Raw genomic sequence first — 11,503 nt, 5'->3', positions numbered from 1 at the left:
CCACACCTGTCTTCCGGCAAGTGGCGCGAATGAGAGAGCGACGCAGCGCGCAGAGGAAGTCGGACGTGCGGCGCTCGACAAGGCGCGTGCGCAGGCGCAGGTGCAGCGCAAGACGAGCCTGAGCGGCGGGCGAGGCAGAGGTCCTCCGTCGCCAGGAGTGGCCATTCGAGGAGACGGTGTCGAGGTTCCGCAGAGTCGGGCCGTTGAGAGCGTGCGCGAGGCGCTGGCGAGCGGAGGCGGTGCTGCCATGAGCTCGGGTCCTGGGGCCAGCATCCTCAGCTCAAGTCCTGGCCGAGCAGGGGAGCGAGACCGCGAGAGAAGAAAGAGCGTCAAGTTTGTGCCGACGGACCGCTAGACACGGTCTTTCTGGGTCGGCGGCAGCGATGGGCATGACGGAGGCGAGCCGCATCGACTCAGGGGGAAGTCGGGGCACCGGGGGGTCATCAGATGCGTTCCTTCATAAAACGGCTTAAGGCGTTTGGTTCTAGAAAGGGCTTTTTCAGACTCCGCATGGGGCTGTATGGGATCTGTACTTTACGGCGTCTACACACTCCAGACAGGGCTTCGCTAATGGCATGGAAGAATACCAAACTTACGGGCCTGAGAACTCTTTACCCGTTTCCCTCTTGAACGGACTCCCCCCCCCCCCCCCGCGCCGGGCCAACACCAGAGCAAGGTCGAGCATCCACAGCACGACTGCTTAAAACAAGTACACATGCCCAACGGTCACTTACCCACGTTCTCCGTGAACCCCTTGGTCCCGGAGGGAAACCTTCATGTGGTCCATCGTCAAAGCCGAGGCCCAATCCTCCGACGCCCTTCTGAGACTCTCAGCTGCCTGTCCATCGGCACTGCTGGGTCTGCTACCGTCACGCTGCCGTCTGCCTCGCCGTCTCCCGGCGTGATGCGACCCTTGAGATGACCGGCCCACAAGCCCCTGACGCCACCCCGTTTGCGCTCGGGCACGTCCTCGGTGCCGGCGCTGCAGACATAGAGAAGATACTTTAGATTCGGAAGGGAATGGCGAATGTCAACGACGCGCAGCGACTGATGGGCGCAGAGGGCCTCGATGTCCTTGTTGAGAAGGAACCAGGCGTAATCAAAACGGAAGTGGGCTGCTGTCGAGCCGCCCCTGGGAAGATAGAGTGGGAATTCACGGGCTGGGTTGTTTCCGAGCGAGGACGAGGCGCTCTGAGTGTGTCTGGATGCCGGGGTGTCCTGAAATGCAGATATTTCGTCCCGGATGGTGGACCGGGAACCAAAGGGGTTGATGTCGTAGGGCAGTGGGTGCCGCAGGTAGTACTGCAAGTTGTGGGTGAGCATGGCCACGTGGCCGAGGGCGGCCGACATGGCATCTTCGTTCGGATTCTTGGACGACGGGCTGTCGTAAGATGTGTTCTGAAGTGGGAGGCCGCAAATCTGAAAGGACAATGGCTCGCCTGAAGGACACGGGGTGATGGGGAAGATGTTGGCCAGGTCGGAGCAGATGCGCCGCCGCTGGCCGCGGATCTGCTCCTGCGTCTGTGCGAGCATTGCTTTGGAACTCTCCAGCGGTTCACGCGCCGCAACAATATCCCGCTCTGCCTTGGCCTGCGCTTCGCGGCCAGCAGCAATGGCCTCGCGCCTCGCTTCTAAGGAAGCTTTGAGTTCATCGCGTCTCTTCTCTGCCGACTTGACACTCTTGGTCTGCTGAGAGACGTATTTCTGAGCGAGCTTCACCTTCTCTTCTGCCAGTGGCGCATCGTTCCTCGGCTGCTTGGAAAGAAGCTCATTGATTTGTGTAGTAATGTGCTCCTGTGTGGAAAGAGCATCCTGGATAGAACTGTCCAGAGTTGCAAGCTTCATGAGTGCATTATAGGAGGATGTCGGCAGCGTTGCTGTGGCCTTCGGCTTTGACTTACGAGCCGGAAGGTCGAGAGAATAGACGCCATCCTCGAGATGAAAAATCAGGCCGTTGAGGGGAAAGCGCTGGTTCAGAAGAGTGCCCAGGAAGTTGAGAGGCCGCAGGTCCACGACGTCCTCTTGATGTAGAAACCATTCCTTTGAACCGACGTATCGCTTTGCCATATTTTGATCGTTACCAGCGGGAACGCGTCACGGAGCTCCCGTGCTTCGAAAGATCAAAGAAGAGAAAGTTAAAGTTCTGTGACAATGACTGTCAGTAGAGAACAGACAAGAAGGAAGGTGCAGAGTCACTGACTGTCTTTCTCTCCAACGTTTCGCTGATGTAGATCGGATCATCTTCACCGTCCACATGCATGGAAAAGAAGGCATCCGCCATCCGACTGTTATAGAGCGCCTCCAGCTTCTTTTGCTCAGAGACGGGGCTATCCTGCGTCAAGGTGGTGCTCCTACGCCGCATCTTAGGCCGCAGGTCTTCTGATGACAATGCATGATGCAGCTTGGGCGTTTCTCTCAGAGTATCGGACTTCTTCGGCGATGCGTGGATGGCGACATCATCGGTAGTGCGGCCGCGTGGCCGCTGAAAGCTGAGGTTTCGTAGGTAGATGCCCTGAAGGTGCCGGAGCTTGCGGTTCTGGGGAAGCAGTCGGGGCGCGCGTGATTCGGTCGGCATGATGCATGTCGCTGCTGAGTGCAGCTTGTCCTAATTTCTTGCCTGCATAGGATCTTTCGTTGGAGTTCGCAACGCGTCACGCTGGTGGAATGGCAATGGTGGTGATAATACGAATGGAGGTGACGTCGGCAGTGTGGTAGGATCACCTTTCGCTGGAGGCCTTGGCCGGGGCCTGGAGCTTCGAGCTTGAGCTCCATTACCCCACGTCGTGTGAAGCAAGATCGCCCACTGTGATATCGGTATGTCGGGGGTTTGCTGGGTCTAGCCAGTTCGATAAAGCGATGGCATTCGTTTAAGCCTCTAAGTTGTTCCCAGCACGAAGGCAGCTTTGATCGAATGGCAATGTGCGCATAATTCACGCGAAAGATAAGTAAACTGAGGGAACTTCAAGCACTGAATATATGGATGTGTGACTGCAGTTTTGGAGGTCTCAGCAATCGATTCGCATGTTTTTGAACACTTCTGGTGGTCCTCTGATACAGACTGCCCTTGTTCTGGAGACCTCAAGCTTACACAATGTGTCTGCGCATGGTTGCTTCAATGATACCGAGTACGGGAACTAAAGACGGGAAGCGTCACGGACAACGGCCAATTGTCGGCTGCATCAGATACGTAGCTGTCATTGCAACCCTCCAGAAGACAGATAACAGACGCAAATACAGATTTCATATTACACCCAACGACACTCCCCACCCAGTCCCTAAGCTTCTCTCGTTGTACCTATCAGTTGACGAAGGAAAAGGCTCAGTGCAACGGGTCGGCCTTGCGAAGACAGTTCAACCAGTTTCGGTTTTCCGAAACCTTCCGAGCGCCATCAGTCTGCTCTTTCTTGGTCCGTTTTGATCCACGTCCCTTGGCAACACGAATCGCCCCTCGCGCAAGTGTAATGCCAGCGCGAGCAGCAGCCGAACCGACTGCAGCGGCGGTTCTAGCAACAGCCGCGAAGATGGGGATCAGGAAGCAAAAGGAACAGCGCTCTTCCAGCTGATGCATGTGCTCCTCGGACCGCACAGCGATGTCCGTAACCGGACTGTAACGGGTGGCCCTGTCCTTAGTGGTCGCGCGAAGGCTGACAGAGCGAGACTCAACACCCTCGCCAACCGTGACCCACTTGTTGATGTAGTCGTCCGACTCGTAGACGGAGTCATCGGCCTCTTGTCCCCAGGGGTCAATGGGGAGATGTTCCGGCCAGAACTGCAACAGATCCATGTCCTCGAGGTACTCCTCGTCAAAGAACTCGTCGGCGAACTCTGCAGCAGCCACGGCGCCCATGCCGAGGGGAACGAGAGCCAGGCAGCGGCCCATGCGACGGACCTTCTTGCGCTTGTCCTCGTCCTGCTTGTCGACATAGGCACGCTTCTTCTCTTCCTTCTTCTTTTCGAAACGACGTCCCTTATCCTTGTACTCGGCCGTCTTGGCCTCCTTCTTCTTATCGAAGGCTTCTTTCTTCTGCCTCTTGCCTTCTTCATTCTTGATGCACTTGTCGTAGCGCGAGTTGGCCGTCCTGCCCTTCGGGCAGCGCTTGCACTTCTTGCAGTCGTCTTTGTCGATGATTTTGCCGTTGGGGCACCGCGTGCGGCAGTTCTTGCAGGATTCTTGACGGGTAAAGAGATGGACTCCAACGACAGGCAGCGAGACCGAACCGAGATCGCGGTTCAGGACCTGGGTGCTGGACTCATGCTGACTGTCGTCGTTCTGGAGGCGACCAGCAAGAATCACATGGGCCGGAAAGTGAGTGGCAGCAACATGATTGACGATGAAGAACACTGCTTTCACAGCTTTGGAGAAATGCATGACGACGAGGAAAGGAAAGAAATTGTATCAGGGTTGGCACACTCAAAATTATGTCTGCTGAGGATTGTGGTAGGCGGCGAGCCTTCGTGGACTACTCTGGGTCTGAGATTCGGCAGATAGGCCGTGAAAGGGTGTAAATGGACTTTTGTAAGAGGTTGACTGATGATGACCAGTGACTCGAAGCACTGTGTCAAGAAGCGCCGCCCTGCAATGCACCAGTCCGCCGGTGGTGGAAGGACTTTTGTGAGACCGCAGCCCGTCAGACTGAATAGATGCAGGGCTTTGATCCTCAGCCTGAACTAAAGATATCTCCAGCATCCCACCTTCTATACGAGACAATGCTGCATAATGAAAATCGATCCCTCATTCGCATAGCCTACAGCTGCTGTGAGACGGGCAGACAGGCTGATGGATGCATGGCCGGGGACATTAGCTCGGCAGTAAGCTTAAATTGTAGGCTGTGACAAGGGTCTGGATCCTTCTTAGACTACGCGCTAATTTCAGGGGATTGAATGGCGATCTCTACATGCAATTCATATCAAAGCGCTTCGCGGCGCCACCTTCATGGTAACGGTAGGGACTTCGTCATTAATTCGATGCGAATCCTTCGAACGGCCGAGAAGGTGCCTAAGATAATCATTCACTGGCGGCCCAGCCTGCGGCCCTACGACGTGACTCGGCGGCTGACTGCGCTGCTTGGCAAGTCGGTCTGGGCGTACAGTACCAAGGCAGGCTGTGAGCTGTACAACAGTGGATCAGCAAGCGCCAGGATCTATTTTCAGTTGGTTCCCGCTAGGTCCCGCCTGTAAACGCGTTCTGGGCTGTAAACGATGCTCTTGGAAGGTTGATCATGGCGGGTGTCGTTGGACATTGGGAAACGGCTGTTTTCCTGAAAACACCGAGATCACAAGAATGACGGATCGGGTGCGAGAACGGCCACGGCTTGTTGTAATTGATGCACTGACTATTGAGCTGTAGTCGTCCGAGAGCAAACGCCAGATCTTCCTCGGCACTGAGCTTGTTGTATCTCTACGTAGGTACTTTACAAATGTCTTGGTTCGAATGTTGTCAGGGAATTTAGGGGTGATCACTTAGATTTGAGCCATTACAATTTAAGCAACATGTCTATCCCACTTTCCTATACCTGCAGATACCAGTCCTTGCTTGCGTTTACCACGTCTGAATAATGAAGAGAGCAAATCCAGAGACCTATCTGGATTCAACGCTCTAAGCACTGTCAATCACTGCCCAGGAGGTATGATAAAGTCTGCGGAATATGTCCACATACCTAATCGAAAAGGTTCCACACTTCGTACGAGCCAAAGTTGGCAGTCAGGCACAAGTCGTCTTCGTCACCGTTGGCGATGATAGTGTCCGGGTTACAGTCGTTAGAGCTGTAGAGAACCACTGTGAAAGGGTCATCGACGGGACCCGTGCTCTCTACAATAACAGCCGAAGCAACGCCTCTGAAGTCCGTTCGGCAGCCGAGGCCAGGCCCTCCAATGATCTCGCCCAGTCGTGCTCCGCGGCACTGAAGACCACCGTAGAAGGTAAATTTGTAGGCGTCTGTGAAACCCACTGTGACGGCAAGGCAGACGAGAAAGCGTGCCATGATTTTGATTGCAAACATGTTTGAGAGTGTGAGCAAGATAAGTTGGAATGAAGAGTGAGCGGATGCTGAGGAAGGAGTGGGAATGTTTGTGTAGGAAATTGATACGGAAAGCCTAGTTGAAACAAGATGCCCAAGACTGGCCGGACGAGACTTGTGTGCCGGCAGTCTATGAGACTTATATCTAATCAAGCGCTAGAATAGACCTTACCAAAGAGACGTGCAGCTCGATCAAAGTCCCGGTTGCTTGGTGCTTCTTCCAAGCCAACAAGGCTGGCCGACAACACCATGGGTCGTCATCGCGGCAAAATGCCCGGTCCGCGACTTTCAGGAGCACACCTATTTTGACACGCTGACTGACAGGGGTTCCCCGTCGTCCAGGGACCACAGGGGCGTACCAAAGTACCATATGCAACCCAAGATCGGGGCGGAGCCTATGCTTAAAGTGTTCTCCCCACCACAGGACGACTGCGCCCCCCTCCATTTGAACGACCAGGAAGCAAAAGTTCCAATCAGCTCTGCAGTCGCCCGACACCCTTCAGCGCTTACAGTGCTTACAATTCGGAAGGGACCCGTCTCCATGCGACGTTGGGATGACGGGCCAGGGCAGCTTGTTTCAAAGAGACGCCGCTGGGCCGGAAGGATTTCGCGCCAAGCTAGCCTTGTGATGTTGGACAAAGCTATCGCACAGGGGGTCGAGTACTGTCAGCAGTGCTCCGGCCTGGGCCCCAGAACGCCATGGCTTCGTCGCTGTGCATTATGCAACTTTACACCCTCCCGAAGCCTGATACCCAAGAATAGGTCTGGGTAACGCTGGCGAGCGAGCGGCAGCATATCCGTCTGCTTTCGAGCTCGACCGGCTGGGAGCAAGTCAAGACAAAATCCTCTTAAGGAGTATGTCCAGGGTAAAGCCAAGACCTGACAGCCGCGTCTACTTCCATCCTCTCTATTTATCTCAACATCTGCACAGAGTTGGTTCGCTTATTTTTTCTGCTTCTTACTTGGCTTTAGACTTGATCTACTGCACTCATCATCATCTAAATCCTCATAGATCCCCCTCCCACGGTTGGCTGTCTTTTCCCGTACGAGCTAGGGCGCGATACATGTGTATTTTTTCTCGACATTTCAAATCTTCCTTCTTACAACCTTACTCTCCTTCTCTTTTCATAGCGTCAAGTTGCGAATAATTCACCATGCATTTCACCAAGTCGATTTGGAGCTTGGGTCTCCTCGGGCTCGTGGCTGCCAACCCGTGGCCGAAAGTCAGTCTCGAAGACAGCCTCATTGCGCGGGGAGATCTCACTCTTCGTCAAGAACCAGAAGACATCTGTTCGATCGATACATGCGGCAGCGAGGCCGAGTGCCTGATAGCACGAGACATTGCCACCCCGCTGATCGGCCGCGACGAGTACAACGCCGCCAACGACACAGCCGAGGAGGAGCTTGCTCTCCTGAAGAGAGACATTGATAGGCCCGGGGCAGGCCAGCTTGACGGCTGGTTCAAGGCCAATTGGGAGAGTGGCAACGTCGTCAACATCCCGTTCAGGCCTGACGACGACGGCGAGTGGTACACGGCTCGCTATCGCGAGTTTCTCAACAAGCCTTTCAAGATGGGCATCAAGGGCATGTGCGGGTGCACCGCTGTCATAGTCACCTCCAAAAAGGGTGCCTATATCGTACGTTGGCTCTGATTTCCTCAGGTTCGAGTGTTTCGCCTTGCTGACGTGGAGTGAATGCAGTCTCACCACTGGGAACGACCTACCGTCATCGCCGCCTTTGAGAAGCATGGCGCGCCGACCCCGGGAGCGGCGGACGGCGAGACGGTGTTCCAGCAGGATGTCATCGAAGAGCTCCACGATGCCCTGACTTGTCTTGCGTTCAACAAGAACGAGGACAAGGATGTCCAGGTGTTCATCTTTACCAAAGTCGACACGTCGTCCAGGACAGTCAAGTATGCTCCGCAGGTAGATCAGATCAAGAATAAGGTTGTGGAACGGATCCCAGGGTTGTCCAAAGGCGATATCAAGGACCTGCCGTACTATACGCGCGAGTCTGTCGCGAACGCGCTGGATACAGCGGATGGCAAGGTCATCATCTCCTATGACCCCAAGGCGGGCGGCGGTAAGGCTGGGTACCAGGTATGGGCCGGTTCAGTTTACAATGCTGGAGGCAAGATTGACCCTGCCACCATCAACGCCCCCAACGGCGAGGCAACGTGGGAGCCGACAGAGGGGCAGAGGTAGTCGGGCTTTTGGTTTGCGGTCGATTTGAATGTTGTAATGGACGATATCAAATGTTAAAACTGCTCAGAACATATGTGAATGACTTTTTGGAAATGAAACCAGCTTCAGTGTAGCAATCCTCGAGTGTCGTGCTTCTGGGGTCTTTCAGTGTATTACTGATAGCCTGTTGTAGTCAATGTGTATCATGGTCGTGAGCATGCGTCCTACCTGTTTCTCCATAGCATCATATGCCAGCGCGCCTCCATGTGCTAAGTTTGTCTCCATTGGGGGGCTCGAGGGAGCCGGACACGTGTAACCGCCCTGACGATCGGGGCGGAGCATCCTCCACGGCCACTGGCCCCATCCTGCTGGCAGTTGCGCTTACAGTGGGTGGCAGCCTGGGACGTCACTTAAGATAAGAGGCCGGCAGCACCCTCTTCCCTGGAGCTTCTTCACATCCCAAGGTTACCCTGGAATTGGCTGAACGGCATCAAAAGTGTCACTCCAAGCTTGCACCCATCGCGATAAAGATACCCGAGGCTTCATTAGACTTGCGGCATATCGAAAGAACATGGAGCCCCAAACCGAGGCGTCATCGCCTATCGCTCACCTGGGCCAATCCCCCCTCACGGAGATCGGCCAATGCCTCGATCCCATCGAAACTCGACTCCAGTGGGCCAAGCAGGCCGTCGACGCAGGCCACGACGTCAACGAGCTCGACCTGAACACGGATTGGCGCCGAAACAAGGGTCGTCCATTGCACTCTGCCCTGGAACACCCGGGACGGATGGACGAGATGACGGCGCACGACCGCGGCCGCAACGAGAGTCTGGACCTGGTCAAGTTTCTTTTGGAACGCGGAGCTGATCCTCGGCTGCGAGACTGCAGGGGCAAGGAAACAGCCATGGACAGGGCCCGCTGCGTGCTAGGCAGTCCCGTGGGCGACGTGGAGAGGTCCTTTGTTGAGGAGGCCGTGCGCCTGATGGAAGAAGCGGCGCAAAAGATGGAGCGTGAGTAAGCCTCTTCTCTTTTAGCACCACCAGACTTAACGTTGTTCCAGAGAAGGAGACGACGAGCAAGGGGTTTCTTGGCGATCTTAAAGGGTTGTTGGGTCTCGGAGGACAAAAGAGGGAGACCGAATGTCTCTTTTGCCGAGAAGAAAAGTCACACAATTGGCACTACAACGTCTACGTCGGGACCACGAGGGAACATCGGATGCTCGAGGAAACAGACAACATTAGGAAACCCCAGCCGGAGTAAGTATGAACACGCAAGGTATCGTTAGAAACAGAAAGTCGTTACGATTCGCTGTGTATGGTGTAGTTGTGGCCTTGGTTGAAATGGGTTTGACACAATCTTGAGCTGGAGCTGTTGCGAGAGCTTCCATGGTGCTGCAAGGGTGCATCGTGAGGCAGGACTCGGCATTGAAAACTTGTACAGGCCACTGCTCTAGGCGCTCAATGAATCTCTGCTAATGGGCAATCATACCGCTCATTACAAATCCAAATTTAAGCTTAACTCCATCAAGACGATCGAAAACAAGGGCCATGATACATGGCAATTCGCTCATTTTGTCCCAAAATTTACTATCAGCCCCAAGAATAAGATTGTTAAACCTGCCCAAGTCATTGCTTTTATCAACGTATAAAGATTGGCCTGTCCGTCCCCTGTCCTGTAGAACCATAGAACCGGCCAATGTATGGACGTCGTTGGTCGACAGCATCTCGAATCTGCAGGAATCAGTTCACATGCGACCTGTATGCGCATGCAGCTTGGAGGTTTATTCGTTTGCTGGGTGCCGAATGCGCGCAAGTACGGCCGTTGGTCCCGACCATGCCATGTGAGAGGGGTAGCCCGTATTCGCGAGATAGGTACATAAGATGACCTGTATCCCGTACGCATGTATGTCTGGTCAAGCTCTCTCGCTCGTTTTCCTTTGGGTGGCTGTTCCCCAATACACATCACACTAGAATCTCGTCCTGGCCAATTCGCCATGACGATGACAGTGGCATCCATGTGGCTTTTCGGCGGTGTTCTGCTGAGCCAATTGCTCAGCTTGGCGGCGGGCCGTCGATCTCCCGACTCTACAATACCGATTACTCTTGCAACGGCAACAGGCTCATCTGCTCCAACATTCCCCAACAGACATGCTGCGTCCCCCGCGTGGAGTACTACTATTCCGCGAGCTGCTTGAACTGTGACAGTGGGATGACGCACTACGGGTAAGGTTGCCGCTTGCTAGGCTCACGCGACGACTCTTTCACTCGTACGATGGCGCTGACAGCGAGTGCGAATCTAGGTGGCAGCGAGACGGTGGCATAGCCTGCAGCAGGGTCGTGCTGAGCCGCCGTGGCGGCAGCAACAACTGCATCGCGCAGTCGGGCGTGACCATCTTTGCATTGTACGGCCAGACGTGGCAGTACAACAGCAGGAAGCGCGACGGCAAGGGGGAGCGGTTCCCGTCTTGCAAGGCATCTGTGGAGCCCGACCTCGTGGAGATTGATGGCCAGTTCTTCAGCCTGAACGAGACCGTGTCAGACGCGCAGAAGGATGACTTGTACGCTCTCTTTCTGAACGGGACTGCCCTGGCAGATGTGCCAACGGAGTTACAGGCCTTTGAGACGAATTATTATGCGGGAGAAGCTTGAGCGTATGCCGAGGAGGTAACAGGGTGGAGAGTAGAAGGAAAGACGGTCCCAACAGAAGCTCGCTCGATCTATATCACCCTACGTGTCGCCACTCTATCGTGCTTCCACTACTTCGTATCATCATCGGGTACGTTGATGTTGCAACAGAGCCGCATAATTTATCCATTCAGAGTTAAGATCATCGGGACGGACCGAGCAACCTTGGTTTAGGTTTCAGTAGTGGCTGTACGCGCCGACACGCGACTCGGTCTAAAGTCGATATTGGTGCCAGGCTTCTCACCCAAGAGGGCATTCTACCTTTGGAATATCTCGATAAAAGATAGCTCTTCACACCATCGGGGCTGCGCATTGGCCTGAAAGCAGTGACAGTCGTTCGTGATCACTGCCCTATATAATGGCGGTACAAAAAGGCTTCACTTGCATCGCGTGAAGAAGTGCCATGAGCCGGTCATGTTCAGAATGAACCGAACTTCGTGAATTTGGCCGAGCAGATGTTGTGAGCCCCAGGGCTTCCTGCTTGTCATCAGTAGTAATATGGTGATGCCAAGGCCTTTCATGTCACTTCTCGCGCTCCTCTTCTGGCAAAGGCCTGGTCGATGCCTGCCCCGCGCCCTGCCAAGAAGCCAAGAAGCAACCATGTGCAATCATCCGAGGA

The 11,503-nt window shown here is 54.7% G+C and overlaps 7 protein-coding genes across 7 annotated transcripts in view; 4 read left to right on the top strand and 3 right to left on the bottom strand.

The window, feature by feature from the left end:
* The window catches only part of VDBG_09866 (WD repeat-containing protein), a gene marked incomplete at both ends in the record, with an annotated part of 4,337 nt that extends 3,982 nt beyond the window's left edge, over positions 1-355 (top strand). Inside the window, one exon of the mRNA XM_002999780.1 lies at positions 54-355. Coding sequence (XP_002999826.1) covers positions 54-355 — 302 coding nt within the window. The remainder of the gene's footprint in view (positions 1-53) is intronic.
* A 434-nt stretch (positions 356-789) lies between these two features.
* On the bottom strand, positions 790-2,067 carry VDBG_09865 (conserved hypothetical protein; the record flags this gene model as incomplete). Its single annotated transcript, XM_002999779.1, has 1 exon — positions 790-2,067. One exon carries the CDS (start codon positions 2,065-2,067, stop codon positions 790-792), a length of 1,278 nt encoding a protein of 425 aa, XP_002999825.1.
* Positions 2,068-3,319: 1,252 nt separating this feature from the next.
* On the bottom strand, positions 3,320-4,369 carry VDBG_09864 (predicted protein; the record flags this gene model as incomplete). Its single annotated transcript, XM_002999778.1, has 1 exon — positions 3,320-4,369. The coding sequence occupies one exon, from the start codon at positions 4,367-4,369 to the stop codon at positions 3,320-3,322; it is 1,050 nt and encodes a 349-aa protein (XP_002999824.1).
* A 1,288-nt stretch (positions 4,370-5,657) lies between these two features.
* VDBG_09863 (conserved hypothetical protein) lies at positions 5,658-5,999 on the bottom strand (the record flags this gene model as incomplete). The annotated part of the gene is made up of 1 exon (XM_002999777.1): positions 5,658-5,999. The coding sequence occupies one exon, from the start codon at positions 5,997-5,999 to the stop codon at positions 5,658-5,660; it is 342 nt and encodes a 113-aa protein (XP_002999823.1).
* A 1,172-nt stretch (positions 6,000-7,171) lies between these two features.
* On the top strand, positions 7,172-8,221 carry VDBG_09862 (predicted protein; the record flags this gene model as incomplete). Its single annotated transcript, XM_002999776.1, has 2 exons — positions 7,172-7,654; positions 7,718-8,221. The coding sequence occupies 2 exons, from the start codon at positions 7,172-7,174 to the stop codon at positions 8,219-8,221; spliced, it is 987 nt and encodes a 328-aa protein (XP_002999822.1).
* Positions 8,222-8,771: 550 nt separating this feature from the next.
* Positions 8,772-9,460, top strand: VDBG_09861 (predicted protein; the record flags this gene model as incomplete). Its single annotated transcript, XM_002999775.1, has 2 exons — positions 8,772-9,210; positions 9,261-9,460. The coding sequence occupies 2 exons, from the start codon at positions 8,772-8,774 to the stop codon at positions 9,458-9,460; spliced, it is 639 nt and encodes a 212-aa protein (XP_002999821.1).
* Positions 9,461-10,408: 948 nt separating this feature from the next.
* Positions 10,409-10,848, top strand: VDBG_09860 (predicted protein; the record flags this gene model as incomplete). Its single annotated transcript, XM_002999774.1, has 2 exons — positions 10,409-10,422; positions 10,500-10,848. 2 exons carry the CDS (start codon positions 10,409-10,411, stop codon positions 10,846-10,848), a joined length of 363 nt encoding a protein of 120 aa, XP_002999820.1.
* Positions 10,849-11,503: the final 655 nt, after the last annotated feature.

Source organism: Verticillium alfalfae, genomic scaffold (genome assembly GCF_000150825.1).
Source record: "Verticillium alfalfae VaMs.102 supercont1.17 genomic scaffold, whole genome shotgun sequence".
Lineage (NCBI taxonomy): Eukaryota > Fungi > Ascomycota > Sordariomycetes > Glomerellales > Plectosphaerellaceae > Verticillium > Verticillium alfalfae.
This window is presented reverse-complemented; position numbering and strand designations above follow the sequence as displayed.